The sequence below is a fragment of the Ceratotherium simum genome, chromosome 21, assembly GCF_057802395.1.
Source record: "Ceratotherium simum simum isolate JZ-2026a chromosome 21, ASM5780239v1, whole genome shotgun sequence".
NCBI lineage: Eukaryota > Metazoa > Chordata > Mammalia > Perissodactyla > Rhinocerotidae > Ceratotherium > Ceratotherium simum.
The window spans coordinates 2205673-2220454 of NC_141920.1; the positions used below are offsets into that span (position 1 = coordinate 2205673).

General features: G+C 54.5%; 1 protein-coding gene across 1 annotated transcript in view; it reads right to left on the bottom strand.

Moving 5' to 3' along the window:
* Window positions 1-14782, bottom strand: part of CDH4 (cadherin 4) — a 635132-nt gene that overhangs the window by 82105 nt on the left and 538245 nt on the right. Inside the window, exons 5-6 of the mRNA XM_087445045.1 lie at window positions 11837-11992; window positions 2825-2969 (exon numbers count right to left, since the gene is read on the bottom strand). Coding sequence (XP_087301171.1) covers window positions 2825-2969; window positions 11837-11992 — 301 coding nt within the window. The remainder of the gene's footprint in view (window positions 1-2824; window positions 2970-11836; window positions 11993-14782) is intronic.

The window sequence follows — 14782 nt, forward strand, 5'->3', positions numbered from 1 at the left end:
TGCACCAAAGGGGGCCATCCGGGCCTTCCACACCCTCTGAGTCCCTTCAACCCAGCAATGCCAAAGAGGATTTCATAAAATTGAGGGGGGCCTGGGGCTGGGAAAAGAACGTGGGAGTAAGCTGGGACGGGCCTGGGATTCCCAGCCCGCGACTGCTTGCTAACATCCCCAAGTGAACAACCCAAATCTTAAAAGGCTCTTATCCAGCTGAGTCAATTTTGAATGTATCCTTCCATTTGTTTTCCATTAGAACGTACATCTGAAACCCTTCATTAGCCCATCATTCCAGAGAATAATGACTAATTTCTGGCGGTGGTTTTTCCTTATCCCACAAAGGCACTGTGTAAAACCCTTCTATTAGGGTAATTTACTCATGTGAGGAAAGAAATCGTGGAGCCTGCTTCCAGGTCCTGGGGAGTTTCCTGCTGAAGAACACCATGGCTTACTTTGTGTGGACAGCAGTCCTCGCCCTTGACCAGGGTGAGTGAGGATGTCAAGCTCGGTCCCAGGGGGGCCTCGCATAGCTCTGTCCTGGGCTGGCACAATGAGGTGGCATCACTGATACCCCCTGAGGGCTGTTCTGGGACCCGAGACAGACTCTGGGGTCCCCCAGGGGCTCTGAAATTCAGGCAACATTTAGCGCAAACAGGCCTGGACGGGCGCAGGCATGAACGGGAAGAGAGGGGATCAACAGTAGCCTTCTGGTGTCCAGGCCACGCCCAGCATTCCAAAGGCCCCTGCCAGCAAGGGGACCGGTAGCTGCTCCTGGCTCCCAGCTTAAAGGCTTGTCAGGATTTCAAGACACAGCGATTTGCTGCTTCTGTTATCCTAATGAGCAAAGCCAGGTACACATTTGGGAAGACTTTCTCTATTGATTTGTGTTAAAATAAGACATGGGAGGTTTGATCTGTGATAGAAAATCGAGGTGCCTTTACAGAGCGTTCTGGGTCTTGGGGAGAGAGAAGCTTCTGTGTTAACAAGAAAGCCCCCCCAAACCTGACACCCACTCCCCCACCCCCAGCTTCTTAAAGAGCTGGCTGCTGGCAGCCCTCATACGTTTTCTTTGGCTTTTTGAAGCTAATTTGCCCATCCACCACCTGCCCCTGCTCCTCAAGGGACTACAGGGATGGGGACAAGTGCCTAAGGTTCCGGCAGAAAAAATGTCACATCCCGTTCCCTTCGCTGACACTGGGCTGGCCGGCGTCTCATGATTTGGAGACAATCAATCAGAAACGCAATTCACCTTGTTGAAACAGCAGCCCCTGGAGATGCAGCTATGACAGCCCTCCAGCAGGGAAGTGAAGACAAATGTTTGCTTTCGCGGCCCGAGCCAGGGCGCCTGCTGTCCCCTCCGAGGGAGCCCGCTCGAGTGCGGCATTCCCAGCTCCTCGGCTCCGGGCTCTGCACGCTCCGCCCTCAGTTTGCCCAGCGCCACAGGTGTTCCCAAGAGCCCGGAATCCCTCCAGGATGGTGTGCTCACTGGAGAGCTGGGGTGGGGATGCCCGCTAAAATACAGTTCCCCAGTGACATTGGAAATTCAGATCAACAAGGTATACCTTTTCACTCCAAGTATGTTCCAAATGCTGCAGTGGCATGCTTAAGGGTAAAAATGATTCGTTGTTTCTCTGAACTTCAAATGTAACCAGGCCTTCTGTATTTTAGTTATTTTAGTGGCTACTTTGGCAGCCTCAGTGACAGCCTCCTCAGTGACCTTGGCTCAACTCCCCCGCCCAAACCAAGCTGGGCAGTTGTTCCAAGGATGACCCCCGTCAGGAGACAGCAGTGCGGGGCTGTGCTTCTCAAACTCTGCCAAGCACAGAAATGACCTGGGAGCCTTGTTCCCCCAGAGCACAGGCCCACCTGTGGAGAGTCTGGATCAGTGGGGGTGGGCCGAGACTCTGCATTTCTGACATGTTCTCAGGTGATGCTGCTGGTCCCTGCTCTGGGTCACACGGGGAGCAGGCCGGCCAAGGTTCCTGCCTCGGCTGGGGACTCGGATCCACATACACACGGGGGTCTGGGCTGCTTGCTTCCCCTCCTCGGGCCTGGAGTCTCGTCATTGCTAAGGGGAGAGGGAGGGTGCCCACTTCCTGGTGGTTTTGGGATCCAGAGACCAGACAGATCACACGCTTAGCAAGGGCCCCGGCTCACAACAAAGTGACGTCATCATTTGTGCTGGACTGAAGTCTTCGGGAGGACGGGCTCTTGGGTCAGCTCTGAGGTCTCGGCCACACGGGTTCACGCCTTGGGCTCTCACGGCTTCCTGGGGTGCTTGGAATCAAATCCCAAGGGTGGCCCAGGAGACCTCGGTGGCTTTCTGTCTGACCTTACCTCCTGCTCCAGGCCCTCCCCACGTGCTCTTCCTTTCCTCATGCTCCCTTCTAGCACACGCCCGGATCCCAGCCCGTCTTTGCACACTGCTCCTTCTCACGCTTCAGCTCTCGGCCTACATGTCACCTCCGCAGACAGGCTCCCTGATCTACGACCACCCCATGGCTCTCAGCGCCCGTGGCCCTCCTTCAAGCCTTATCAGTATTGCAACGGCCTCATCCAGTTGCTCACGCACCTCTTTTGTCTGCGTGCCCCTCTGGACCGTGAGGTCCGTGGAGCAGGGACCTCGATTCCTAGTGCAGCGTCTGGCATGTGGTGGGTGCTCGGTAAATACCCCAAATAAACCTCGATGGACGAGTTCCATGGTGCCCTCATGGTGGTGGGGGGCTGGGTGCCCTCCCCAGAAGGTGGGCCTCCTCACTCACCGGCCCCTGCCCGTCCCGGCCGGGAAGAGCCTGCCCGTCACTGGGGAGCGGGCGCGGCCCCGGCTCACCTGGCTTGGAGCCCTCGTCCACGGAGCCGTTGTAGACCTGGTTGACGAACTCGGGGCGGTTGTCGTTCATGTCGATGACATAGATGTACAGGTCGATGGGGTTCTCCACCTTGTTTCCGTTCATGTCCACGGCATGGGCTCTGAGCTGGAAAGCAACAGAGACACCGTCAGGCGGGCCACCACCTCTGTGGGGACACTCCTGACCGTCAGCCTCGGACCCATAGCATTGGGGTGGGGGCAACATAACAGCTCCGGGTCCCCCAAGGGACAGCCTGGGTCGGGGGCGGGATGGTCTCGGGACACATCATGAAACTTCTCTGAGCCTCGGTTTCTCCTCTGTGTAAATGAAGGTGAATGGGGTGATGCGGGAGCTGGAAGGTGACCCGATGCCCCCCAGGACCTCCCCAGCCTGCTCAGACCGGTCCCTGCACCGCTGACGATGAGGGTTCACGTCCACTTACAGTGGCCCCAGAAAAATCATTTGTGCCAACCGGGGGTGGCGGCTTAAACTCCTGCTACTGAGAGGACAGGTCTAGGGGAGACGGGGGGAAGCTGTGGGGGGCCTTGAACTTGGACCGCAGCTGAAGTTAACTTGGGTGTCCACCGAGAGTCCACCCTGTTGGCTTATCTGTCCTTGGGGAGCCACAGAGGAAAATGGGAGACCCTGAGGTGGAAGCCCCCTGCTTTGCCAGGGAGGGGGCTCCAGGGAACTTCATACGGGAACATCAACAAGGTACAATGCGGGATATCCTGGACTCGGACTGGGAGGGTCCAGAGGGCCTTTCAGATTTGCCCCTTAATTTTGGGGTTTTTCTTTCATTTGTTCATCCACTCAGTCAATGTTTATTAAGGGCCTCCAAGTGCCAGGCTCTGGGCTGGACCCCAGATTATTGCTCCATGACACAGAGGTGGCCTCCCCTGGAGCTGCTCGTGGAAAAGGGAGATGGACGTCAAGCAGGAAAAGCAGCCAAAAATAACTTGGGTGCAATGGTAGCGACCTGCTGGGGTTGGGGGGAGGCCAGGCAGGCCTCTTTGTGGAGGTGACACTTGAGCTGAGACCTGAAGAAGGGGACAGGGAGGACAGCATGGGGCACACAGACTGGCCGAGCCCTGCGGGCAGCAGAGGGGCTGGAGTGGGGTCATCGGGGACCTGGAGTTTGGGGGAAAACCAAGACTCGGAAAATGGAGGGATCTGCCCAAGGTCTCTCGATGGCACAGCTGTGACTGTCACACAGCAGTGACCGGGCCACATGTCTCTGTCGAAGCCACATCACCCCACAAGCTGGACACATTGGACCTCAAGGTCATTGTGACAAGAAAGCCCCAAGCCAAGGGTGCCGAGAAGAGGCCGTGCGCGAGGCCTGTGGAAGGAAGGGTCTCTGAGCTGGGGACTCCGCACAGTCCTCCACAATCCTCCACACCACCCCTTGGTGCCTTGTCATGGCTACTTGCCAGCCTTGGGGGAGAAGGAGGAGACGCATTCCACGCCCTCGGAAGGGAGACTCAGGGTAACTGCGTCCACGCGGCCTCAGCGCTTTGGGTTGGTCCCGACAGCCCTGGGATTTTGCCCTAGAAATGGTGTGTTTAAGGGGAATCTCGAGGCCGGCTTTACCTAAGGAGGCGATCTGCATTGTTGCAAGGAGACCAATTAGGATCAACTCCAGGGAACCGCGCATGCTGTGACTGTGCGCGCGCTGGCGTGGTGGGAAGTATCAGTTTAAAAATCTTGAAATGCCGCCTTGTTGTCTTAACCAGCCGCCCCTGTCTCAGTTGCCGTCAGCACCCCTCCTCTGTGCCCGGGAACCCCCATCTGCGCCTTGTCCTGCTGCGGGCGGCCAGGCGATCCTTCACCTTGTCAAACTCAGCCGTGCAATAACGCCCTGAGTCAAAGGTCGAGAAGCCTTTGAAAAAGAGTAACTCTGAGCTAAAATTAAAGTTATTATCTTCAACTAAAATGACACCGCTGGTTTCAGGCACTATCTTTAGCAGCAGGAGCAGCCCGAGTGGAGATAATGATGACAAGTGACAAACGCAGCTGCAGCCTGGCTGCCAGGGTCCTGGTCACACTCTCCCCCATCCCCAAGTCTGACTTACATTGATAGGTTCCATTGGAAATCTCCAAGAAAAGATCCCCGCCCCATCTCTCAGGCTGGGCACATCGCTGTGGGACTGCCGAAGGTCCCGCCTTGGTGGTCGAGCCAAGTGAGGTCGACAGAGGAGCCGTCCAAGCTTTCTGTGATGTGCAAATCTGAGCATCACGTGCAAAGTGAATTTCCTGCGAGCTTTGAATAGGACACTTTTCTCTTCTTATCACGGGAGATAAGATGGGGAAACATTAACACACGGGCTTGGGCTCGCATCGGCGTGGGAGTGAGTGCTGGGGGAGACTGTGCGTGCCTGCTGGTGAACGACGTCCTGCTGTTCGGAGGACCTCACTTTCTTCCCTGTGGAGGCTCTGTCTTCTTCACATCTTAATTGTGGGCCATCAGTTATCTCTCAGGGCCACCAAGCCTGGAACACTCGTGTGGGCCCTGAGAGTCGCCCAGAGCAGACTCTGGGGATTGTCTTCCCTCAACACTGGCAGCCAGCACTCACGTGTTCTCGCTCAGGACTGGGCAGCTCCCGAGGGCTCGACACACGCTCGCCCACCTCAAGTTTCACAAGAACCTGTGAGACTGGTATTGTTCCAACCTCTATTTTGTGGATGCGAAACTGGGGCTCAGGAAGATTGGGAAACTTGCCCAAGATGACGGTGTGTGGCAGGACATGATAGCACGTCTTACTTATGGAATCCTTAAAAGAATCTTCTAGAGAATCATCTTGCAAAGCAAACAGTGACCACTTGTTAATTTCCTGCATTTGAATGTTTACAAGTGGGTGTCTTAAAGTGACCGTGTCCACAGTTCATCAGCTTGCTCTCAGGTGGGAGACGCTGTCTCACCACCCTCGTCAGCCGAGGTGCTGGGCAGAACACGGGACGGGATTAAACAGCCCCAGAGGGGCAGAGAGAGCTCTAAAATGGCCCCCCAGGATATGGGGCACAGATCCCCAGATACGAATCCAGTGGGGGTCACTGTGATTGGGTTACATTCTGTGGCACGGTTGACTCTAAGACGGGGAGATAATGTGGGTGGGACTGGGCTAGCCTCATGGTCCTAAGATCAGAGCACCTTCTCCCCTGGCAGTAGGCGTGGGGGTCAGAGACTTGCAGGCGCCCTTTAAGAGGTGAGAGTGGCCCCAGGTGGACAGCCATCGAGGAAACGGGACTGAATCTGCCACAACCTGAACTAGCAGGAAGCAGATTCTCCCAGAGCCTCCAGGTAGGTGCCCAGGCTGGCCGACGCCTTGATCTCTGACTTCCGAGACCCTAAGCAGAGCCCGCCAGACTCCTGACCTACAGAACATGAGCTAATAAATGGGCGTTTGTTTACAGCCACTCCGTCTGTGCTCGTTTGTCATGCAGCATAGATAACTGACACCCCGCTGGTTGGCCCAGCTGCCCCCAAAAGCCCTGAGGGGCGTCCTGTGCAGTGGAAGTACTGAGAGGGGGTCATGCTGGAGTCTTAGGAGGGGTGTGGCAACTGCCTGGAGGGGGCTTCCCAACTCTGGAGGTGGGGGTCCCCATCATTTCACCAGCTCTCCCACCCTCCAGCTTCCTCTTTGGCTGGCTTGGGTGAGGAGGGGGAGGGGCCTGCATACATCCCTGGAGGGGCCCAGGTGCCCTCGGGGGCTTCTCCACTGCTCCTCCAGGCCAGGCATGCCACCCCGTTTCCTTAGGGATCGCCAGCCTGACTCCCAGCTATTCCATGGGGGCTTGATGCAGAACCGTCTAGCTGCAGAGACACCATGCATTTCCTGGGCAGAATCTGGTGCTGAGGGAGGCTGTGGAGTCGTCAGGCAAAAAGAACAAACAGAGAAATGGAGGTGTGTCGAAAAGTGCAGCTAGATCCTCTGATGACGCCAGCACGGTCTTGGCCCCTGGGGTTGGACAATTCCTGTCCATGAGCGAGGCGGGCAGAGGACGTTGCTCCCTGGATCGGCCTTCCCGGCCTCCAGCACTTGCGACCTGGTCCACTCGCCATGGGCCAAGCTGTGAGCTGGACTGCAGGCTGTTCCTAAAGCTTTCAGTGCACAGAGCTGCACTGCCAGCAGAGGTCCTGGAGGCCCCTGTCCCTTGGCCAGGCGGGTGGTACCAGCATGAACGGCTCCGGCAGGCTATGGGCGGGCTGAGCCCAGAGACCCTTTCCAGGGAGTCTGTGGGAATTCCAACGCCAACTTTGGTGTGAATTGCAGAGGAAACAGTTAACCAGAAATACCAAAAGCGGGTCTAGTTTTGAGCTCAAGGTTTCCACAAAGCAATTAAAATAAAATGAAAGGAAGAGGCCTTTCTACTCTGTGTGGGTTCTCTCAGGAATGGCTTTGTGTTCAGCAGGCGCTGGGGTCTGTGTCCTCCCGAAACGGGCTTGACTGACAGCCCTGCAGTGCTGTCTTGCCCATGATCCCAGACGCCCTGTCTGACCCGCACCTGCCAGGGCTGCAGCGCCAGGCCCTGCACGCTGACGCTGCCCTTGGAGAGGCAGCACTGCCCTAGCTCTGGTCTGGGGAGAAAAGTCTTACACAGAAGTATGTGTCGAATGGCTAGATCCTTTGAGACTAACTGGCTCTGCTGTCTGCAGGTCAAGTCTCCCTTCCTCTGTCTGTCTCTCTTGCTCTCTTTCTATCGCTGTTTCTCTTCTCTGTCTTTCCTCCGTCTCTCTGTGTCTGCCTGTCTCTGTCTCTCTCTCTGTGTCTCTCTCTTTTTGTCTCTGTCTCTCCCCTGTCTCTCTCTGTCTCTCTGTCTCCGTCTCTCTCTCCCTGTCTCTCAGTCTACACGTATTGTTGGCAGACAAGAGGAGTTGACTCTCGTCCTGTAAACGTGTTGATGGCAGCACACAGCCCATGTGGGGAGCCAATAGCCACGTGAAGATGATGTGTTTCTTGCTGCATGGCTGGTTGAACATCAGCGTTGGCTGAATTGTCTAGTTGGTTCTGTGCACCTGCTGTGGCTGCTAACGGTGGGCTGAGAACTCGTTAGGAGGTCTCAAAGCACTTTCCCAAAACCTGGTTCCTGCCTTTCCAGCACCCGGCCTGGGGGGTGCAGGTGTGAGTGCAGGTGGCAGTGAGGGTGCAGGTGGGGATGAGGGTGGGCGTGGGTGCTCTCAGCGTTGAGCAGCGGTGTTGGGGTGCCTAGGAGCCAGGGAGGGGGCCTCCAGGAATGGAAGTTAACACCCAGTGGCTCCGGAGCAGTTTGCACCCAGGCCTGGACAGGGCACAGGAGACCCAGACAAGGATGAGGTGTGAGACCTGCAGGTTCCCAAGTCTTGCCTCTGTGAAAATGGCCTCACTGTCGATCCCCCCTCAAAAGAGGGCCATGAGCCTGGAGATGGCACACAGGGCCAGCTCCATGGCCTGTGACCCAGGAAGTCACACAGGGCCCGTGCTGGGTCAATGCTCTGCTCTCACCGTCTTGAAATCCTTAATAAGTTTGCACGAGGAGCCCCTCGTTACATTTTGCACTGGGACCTGGAAATTCTGTAGTCATCCTGGCGGTAAGGAGCTGAGAAGAGCCTGGCCCAGATCAGCCCCCACCCGCCAAGCTCACCATGGCTGCCCCAGTGCCCAGAGAAGCAGGCACAGGGGACAGCCGGCCCCTGGCTGATGAAAAGGGTTTTCTGTCAGCAGAGTCTTGAAGATCCAGAAGAAGAAGCCTGAGCAGACCTGGCTGCAGCTTGACAGTGGGGACAGCAGGGCTCGCCAGAGGCTGAAAGGAGGCAGGAGAGGTGCCCTGCCGAGGGCTGCCCCTCCCTAAAGCAACTTTGGAAACAGAGACACCAGAGACACACACTCTAGCAGGAAACCAAAGGATGGGTGGGGCCAGCCCTGCAGTCGAGCCCTCCAGGAGAAGAGAGAGGGAGCCTCCGGCCAGGAGGAGAGCGAGAGGGAGGCCCGGCCCAGAAGGAGAGGATTTCTCTAAGCAACACGATAATTAAAACGGATCTGTCTAATCTTCACCAAGGTGAACTTGATCAGCAAGTGGCCTCCTCATGGAGCGTTTGGAGGCAAAGCGCTTGGATGCCGGATGAGGCTCCTGGGGTGATCGGCTAATGAAGGACGGAGACCACAGGGCGGGGTGGGGCGGCCTGACCAGGTGAACAGTGAAGGGGCTGCTGTGGGGGATGGGGAGCTGGGCAGAGACCTCGAGTCACTGCTCACTCAGGGGGTGGGGATTGGGGTGGGGGCTGACCCTTCTTCCCCCGTTCTTTGTCTTCTCACTCAGTACATGTTCACCTGCCCCCAGTCATTGGCTGAGCATCCCTCTGGGCCTGGGGCACAAACACCTGGAACAATTCATTCCAGAAGGGGCGTGTGGACAGACAGCAAGGGAGGGAGAAGGGGAGAGGGAGGGAGGGACAGAGGGAGGAGGGGAGAAGGAAGAAAGAGGGGGGGAAAGAGAGGGGAGGGGAGAAGGAAGGAGGGGAGGATAGGGAAGAGAAAGGAGAGGGGAAGGAAGGAAGGGAGGAAGGGGCGAGGGCACGGGGGGGAGGGAAGGGGCATTCCCAGCGTCTGGCCCCTGGTGAGTGTGTGGTGTGGGAATGGCCAAAGGCACAGCGTACACCTGATTTCATGGAGCCTCTGACACGGGCTTCACAGAGTGGACGGGGTGCCCCGAGAGCCCTTCCAGGGGGAAGGTGCCCCTGGTATTGCCTGCCCGGAAGCCATAGCAGAGCGTGCCTGAGCTGCAGCTGCCCCCTGCCTAAGGGTGTCCACGTCAGCGCTGTGGTCCTGGAGCCTTGGCCTAAAATAACTCGACAACCCCAACATCAGGGCATGCACATCACAAACACCTGCTTCCAAATTGTTTTCCTCCACAGTCCTCAGCCCTGTGAACAGCATCATCGGTTTTGCTCAAAAAGGATACAATGATTTCCTTTAGCTGCTCAGGCATCCAAGGGAAGCTTTTTTTCCAATCAGCTAACAAGACGATCTAGTTCCCTCTTAATTCCTTCTTCTCCATGACTCTGGCCCCCACCATCTGAGAGGCAGTCAGGAGGGACACCCAGATGTCCATCTCAGATGGTGCCCTCTGAGGAGGATGCAAAGGTGTCCTCTGTGTGGATGGATGAATGGGTGGATGGATGGATGGACGGATGGATGGGTGGATGGATAGATGTGTGGATGGATAGATGGATGGATGGATGGACGGATGGATGGGTGGATAGGTGGTGGGTGGATGAGTCAGTAGTTAAATGGTTGGCTGGATGGGTGGGATATGGGTGGATAGGTGGTGGGCAGATGGATGAATGAATGGATGGGTAGGTAGAAAGGAGGTGAAGTAGGGTACACAAGAGGGAAGAGTCTGGAAGTACGAGCCAAGGCTTCCTTTGGAAGCTGCTCTGAAGAGGGATGTCTGAACCCAGTGAACTGGGGAGCTGCTTTCTGGTGCTGTGAGCCTGACTTGGATTCCACACCTGCATGTCCGCTCACTGGAGGAAACCACAGGACGTGCAGAAGTCCCTTGCCACGTTGTCCATGCCAACTAGTCTCTGTGAAGCTGCAGGCACTTGGGACTTGGGAGACCAGTCTGAGAGAGGAAACCCTCGTGGCTCAGAGGGGACTGACCCGCCTCCCAATGTGGGTTTCCCCAGGTCCATTCAGCTTAGCACCTAGGACCCTGCTTCTGATGGGGCATCAGGGAGGCCACCATTGCCAACGACAGAACTCAACTGCCCCCCCCAACTCCCTCCCCTCTGCAAATGGTTAGTGAGCATTCCCCAAGGGCCAGGCTCTGTTTTGGGGCCTGGGGACAAGGTGTGGATGAGCCTGAGGGGCCCTGCCAGCGTGGAGCCCTCCTTCTAGTGCCAGGAGGTGGACAATAGACCCCAAAACAAACACCCAGCAAACACGTGGAGCAGCGGAATCAAGTCACGTTCAGCACTGTGGGCTGAAACCAAGTGAAACTGGGGCCAGTTAATGCAACAACATGAGGGCAGAGAGCTGGGGACTGGAGCCTCTTGATGAAGGTCTTAGTTTCCAAGTTACAATCGAGGGGCTGAAGTTCAGACATCGTGATGATCGCCACAGACGCACACACCAGCCTTACAGCCTGCACACACTGCCGGGCCCTGTTCTAAACACTTTGCACGTTAACTCCCCAGTCCTTGGAACATCCTGATGAGGCAGCCTCGACTGTCCTTGACTGTGCCCCTCTCTTTGCAGGAGAGAGAACTGAGGCCAGAGAGGTGAGTGCCCGAGGTCTCACCTGGTGAGAGTGGGACTTGGCCCTGAGGTCGGGCTCCAGCCTATGCTACCTCCAGCTGGTGCAAACGCTCATCTTGCAGATGAGGTGGCAGAGCCCAGAGAGGGAACCAGCCACACGGTATTGGGTGAGACCCTCTACTGCCACCCCTGCTCCAGGGTCCCTCTCTGTTTAGCCACCACATTGGTGAGGCCAAAGAGGAAAGGAGTCAACAGCGCCTGTAGCCGAGCCCTGCAGCCTTCATTTCCTCATCCATTTTCCTCTGCACGCACAGCTCTGAGACGAAACCAGAGCAGCTCTAACTTCAGAGGCGCTTTTCTGCTCTCAGAGAGACAGGAGGAATGGAAAGGCTGGGGGGGGGCGCCTGCTCCAGAGCTGGAGAGGAGGGGATGACATCAGCGACAAGCTCCAGAGAAAGGGCCCCCGGTGTGCACAGCAGCCGCGGGACCACCCATCAGCACCGATGAGCTCCAGGGAGATGGCGTGGATCCAGGCCTTCTAGATCTGTCTTTCTCCCCGTGTGGCCCCAGACCTGATGGCACTGCCTGTGAATGTGTTAGAAGTGCAAGTTCTCAGGCCCACCCTGGACTCCCTGAACCAGAAACTCTGGGGTGGTGCCCAGCACGGGGTTTTAAGCAGCCTTCCGGGTGATTCCGGTATAGTTTCAGGTTTGTGTGCTCCTTCCACAGTCGGGAACCCAGGCTGTGGACACTCACATGGTAGGAGGCTCGCTCCTCCCGGTCCATGGGCCGAGTGACGTACATCCGGCCAGACATGGAGTCGATGCTGAAGACCTCCATGGGGGGCTGGTCTGCACCCACGCCAGTGATGCTGTACCGGATGGGAATGTCGTTGTCTTTGTCAGATCGGATCTGGAAGGAGGAGCAAAGCGAGAGGAGGGTCAGCCTGGGGCAGAGAGCGGGAGCCACGCTTCTCACTCCTGCCTCCTCCCCGCCCTGATTTCCTCGCAGTAGCTGTTCTCAGGTACAGCTGGGACCACAGCTAATGCTTCATCCACTTTGGGAACCGAAAGGGCAGTCAGGGGTCAGGGATCTACTGAGTGCCACCACCCACACGTCCAGGGGCCCACCAGTAACAGGGAGGGGCAAGACATAATATTCCAGGTGAAAAGGCTCTGCAGGGAGCGTGGGACACACGACAGAGACCTATGACACCACTGAGAAGGACTAGAAAGGATGGTTTAAAACGGCCAAGGCCCTGATGCAAACGCTCCTAATGTCCCACCATCAAACCCAGGAAAAGATGAAGGCAAGAGAACAGAGCAGCCTCTGCGGGGTTTTGAGGGAAAAAAGTTGGGACTCAATACATTTATGCCCCCAAGTTTTCATCTGTTAGGAAGGCAACAGACATTTTTGGATGCACAAAGACTGAGAAGATATCCCATCTTCTTGCTCCTTTGACAGAGACACTGGAAGACACAGTTCAGTCCCTGGGAGGCGGCTCACAGTGGGGACCTCAAGAACAGGGGGCCGTGATAGAAATGACCCAGGACCAGTATTTAGACACAGAAATTTAACACTGAAAACTGTCAACATGGTTACAGAGCTAAATACACACACACAAATATTTTTTACAGAAACTGTATATTGTTGAAAAAACAATTTAATAGTGTTTATCTGGGTCTCAAATCCAAAGTAAGTTAGCAAAGACTGAGCACTGTGGGAGGAAGTGGAAAGAGCAGAGGCAAACGCACAAGTCGGCGTTCCACGTGGGTGGGGAAGGGTTACCCAAAGACGTCATTTTACTTTTGACCAGTAATTGGATAAATATAAGTCTTGGGGAAACAAAAGGAACACTAGTGGAATTAAAACAAGATGTGCTTCTTTCCTTTAGATGAAGTGAAAGCCCTGGTAACGACAGAGGGCAGTTGACGGAACACGCTTGCCAGCGCCGGGGAAGAGAACTGGCCGCTCAGAGCCAGGGAAGTGTCGATAAGCCACCGAGAGCTGAACGGTAGAATCGATAAGGTCACATCAACAGAGGGGCATTCCACTGCGAATACACCTTTAGGAGATACAACTTCTTCAATCAAAGCCCAGGCGACCATGACAGCATTTTATAGTAAAATGGACCACCATGAAAACCTCAGAAAGTTCCAATAAGCAAAATTGAGCAGGACCTTTTATGAGAATCACGCAATTAAAATGTAATAATAAAACTTAAAAAAAGACCTTTTAGAAAATTTAAAAACATTCTGAAATAACCACGGGGTCAACTAGGAATCCAAACTGCATTTAGAGGATATTTAAAAATAGTAGCAACAATGAGACTATTGCACAGTGAAACCTGAGGAATCCGGCTAGAGGCTGAGTCAGAGCAAACCCTTAACTTGCAATGTTTTCACCATTAAAACAGAATTAGAGCAAATGAACTGAGCATTCAACTCCAGAAGGAAAGGAATAACAAAGCAGGATGCAGTAAACAGCAGAGTCATCAATAAAGACGAACACAGACATTTCTGAGCCTGAAAACAGAAATATAGAAGAATGGATAAATAGATTCAAGACCTGTACTCAGGGGAAAAAATCTTCGAGAAAATAGATGAACCTTTGGAAAATTTAAGAGAAAAAATAAGACTTTTATTTTTACTTTTTTTTTTTTTTGTGAGGAAGATCAGCCCTGAGCTAACATCTGCCAATCCTCCTCTTTTTTTTTTTCTGAGAGAGACTGGCCCTGGGCTAACATCCATGCCCATTTTCCTCTACTTTATATGGGACGCCACCACAGCATGGCTTGCCAAGCAGTGCATCGGTGCGCGCCTGGGATCCGAACCGGTGAACCCCGGGCCGCCGCAGCAGCGTGCACGCACTTAACCGCTTGCGCCACTGGGCCGGCCCCTTATTTTTACATTTTATTCTTTATATTTCACACTAGCACAGTTGAAAATCTTGATGAAATTGATTAGTTTTTGAGAAAATATAAAATTTCAAACTGGACTAGAAGAAATAGCAAACCTGAAGAGACCACTATTTCTTCAGGAAATTCCTCCTAAAAGTGCTCCAGGGACAGGTAAGCTCACCTGGGAGTTGTCTGTAAGTTTTCTGGAGCAGAGGACGAGAGAGAAAAAGCAGCCCACCTGGTTTCACACCTGAGCTGTCTCAGGCATTCATTCTCACCCTGAGAGCACACAGTAAGATAACTGCAAACCAATCCCACGTACGGAGGTAGGCGTGGTGGTCAAAACTGAAATACCAGGCAGCACCACGGCAGTACCAAATACCAAAGGGGAGGGAGAGGCACAGGTGTCTAGTTTGAGATTCCTTGTCACAAGTTCCAGGGGAGCAGACTCAAAAAGAGCCTATGTGGTCATCGCTATTCTTGCTGATTATGTAAATAATCAGGCCAAATTAATGAGATTAGACTTATTCTGCAGAAAAATGAGTCTTATGGTGATTATCTTAGGAATGGGGGTGATCGTAGAGAGGAAAGTTGTGTTTCAGGAGAAAGCTGTAACACACCCCTGTGGATATCAGATTCTAGTCCTGTTCACTGTCATTGAGATTTTGTTATCTACCTGTAAACTGGACTGGATGCTGAATTCTTCTAGTTTCCTCAAATATCTGCCTACATTTCTCCAAACCAACATTTCCAAATATCTCCCACCCTTCTGACTTGGAATCACTAAGAACCAAAGCCACATT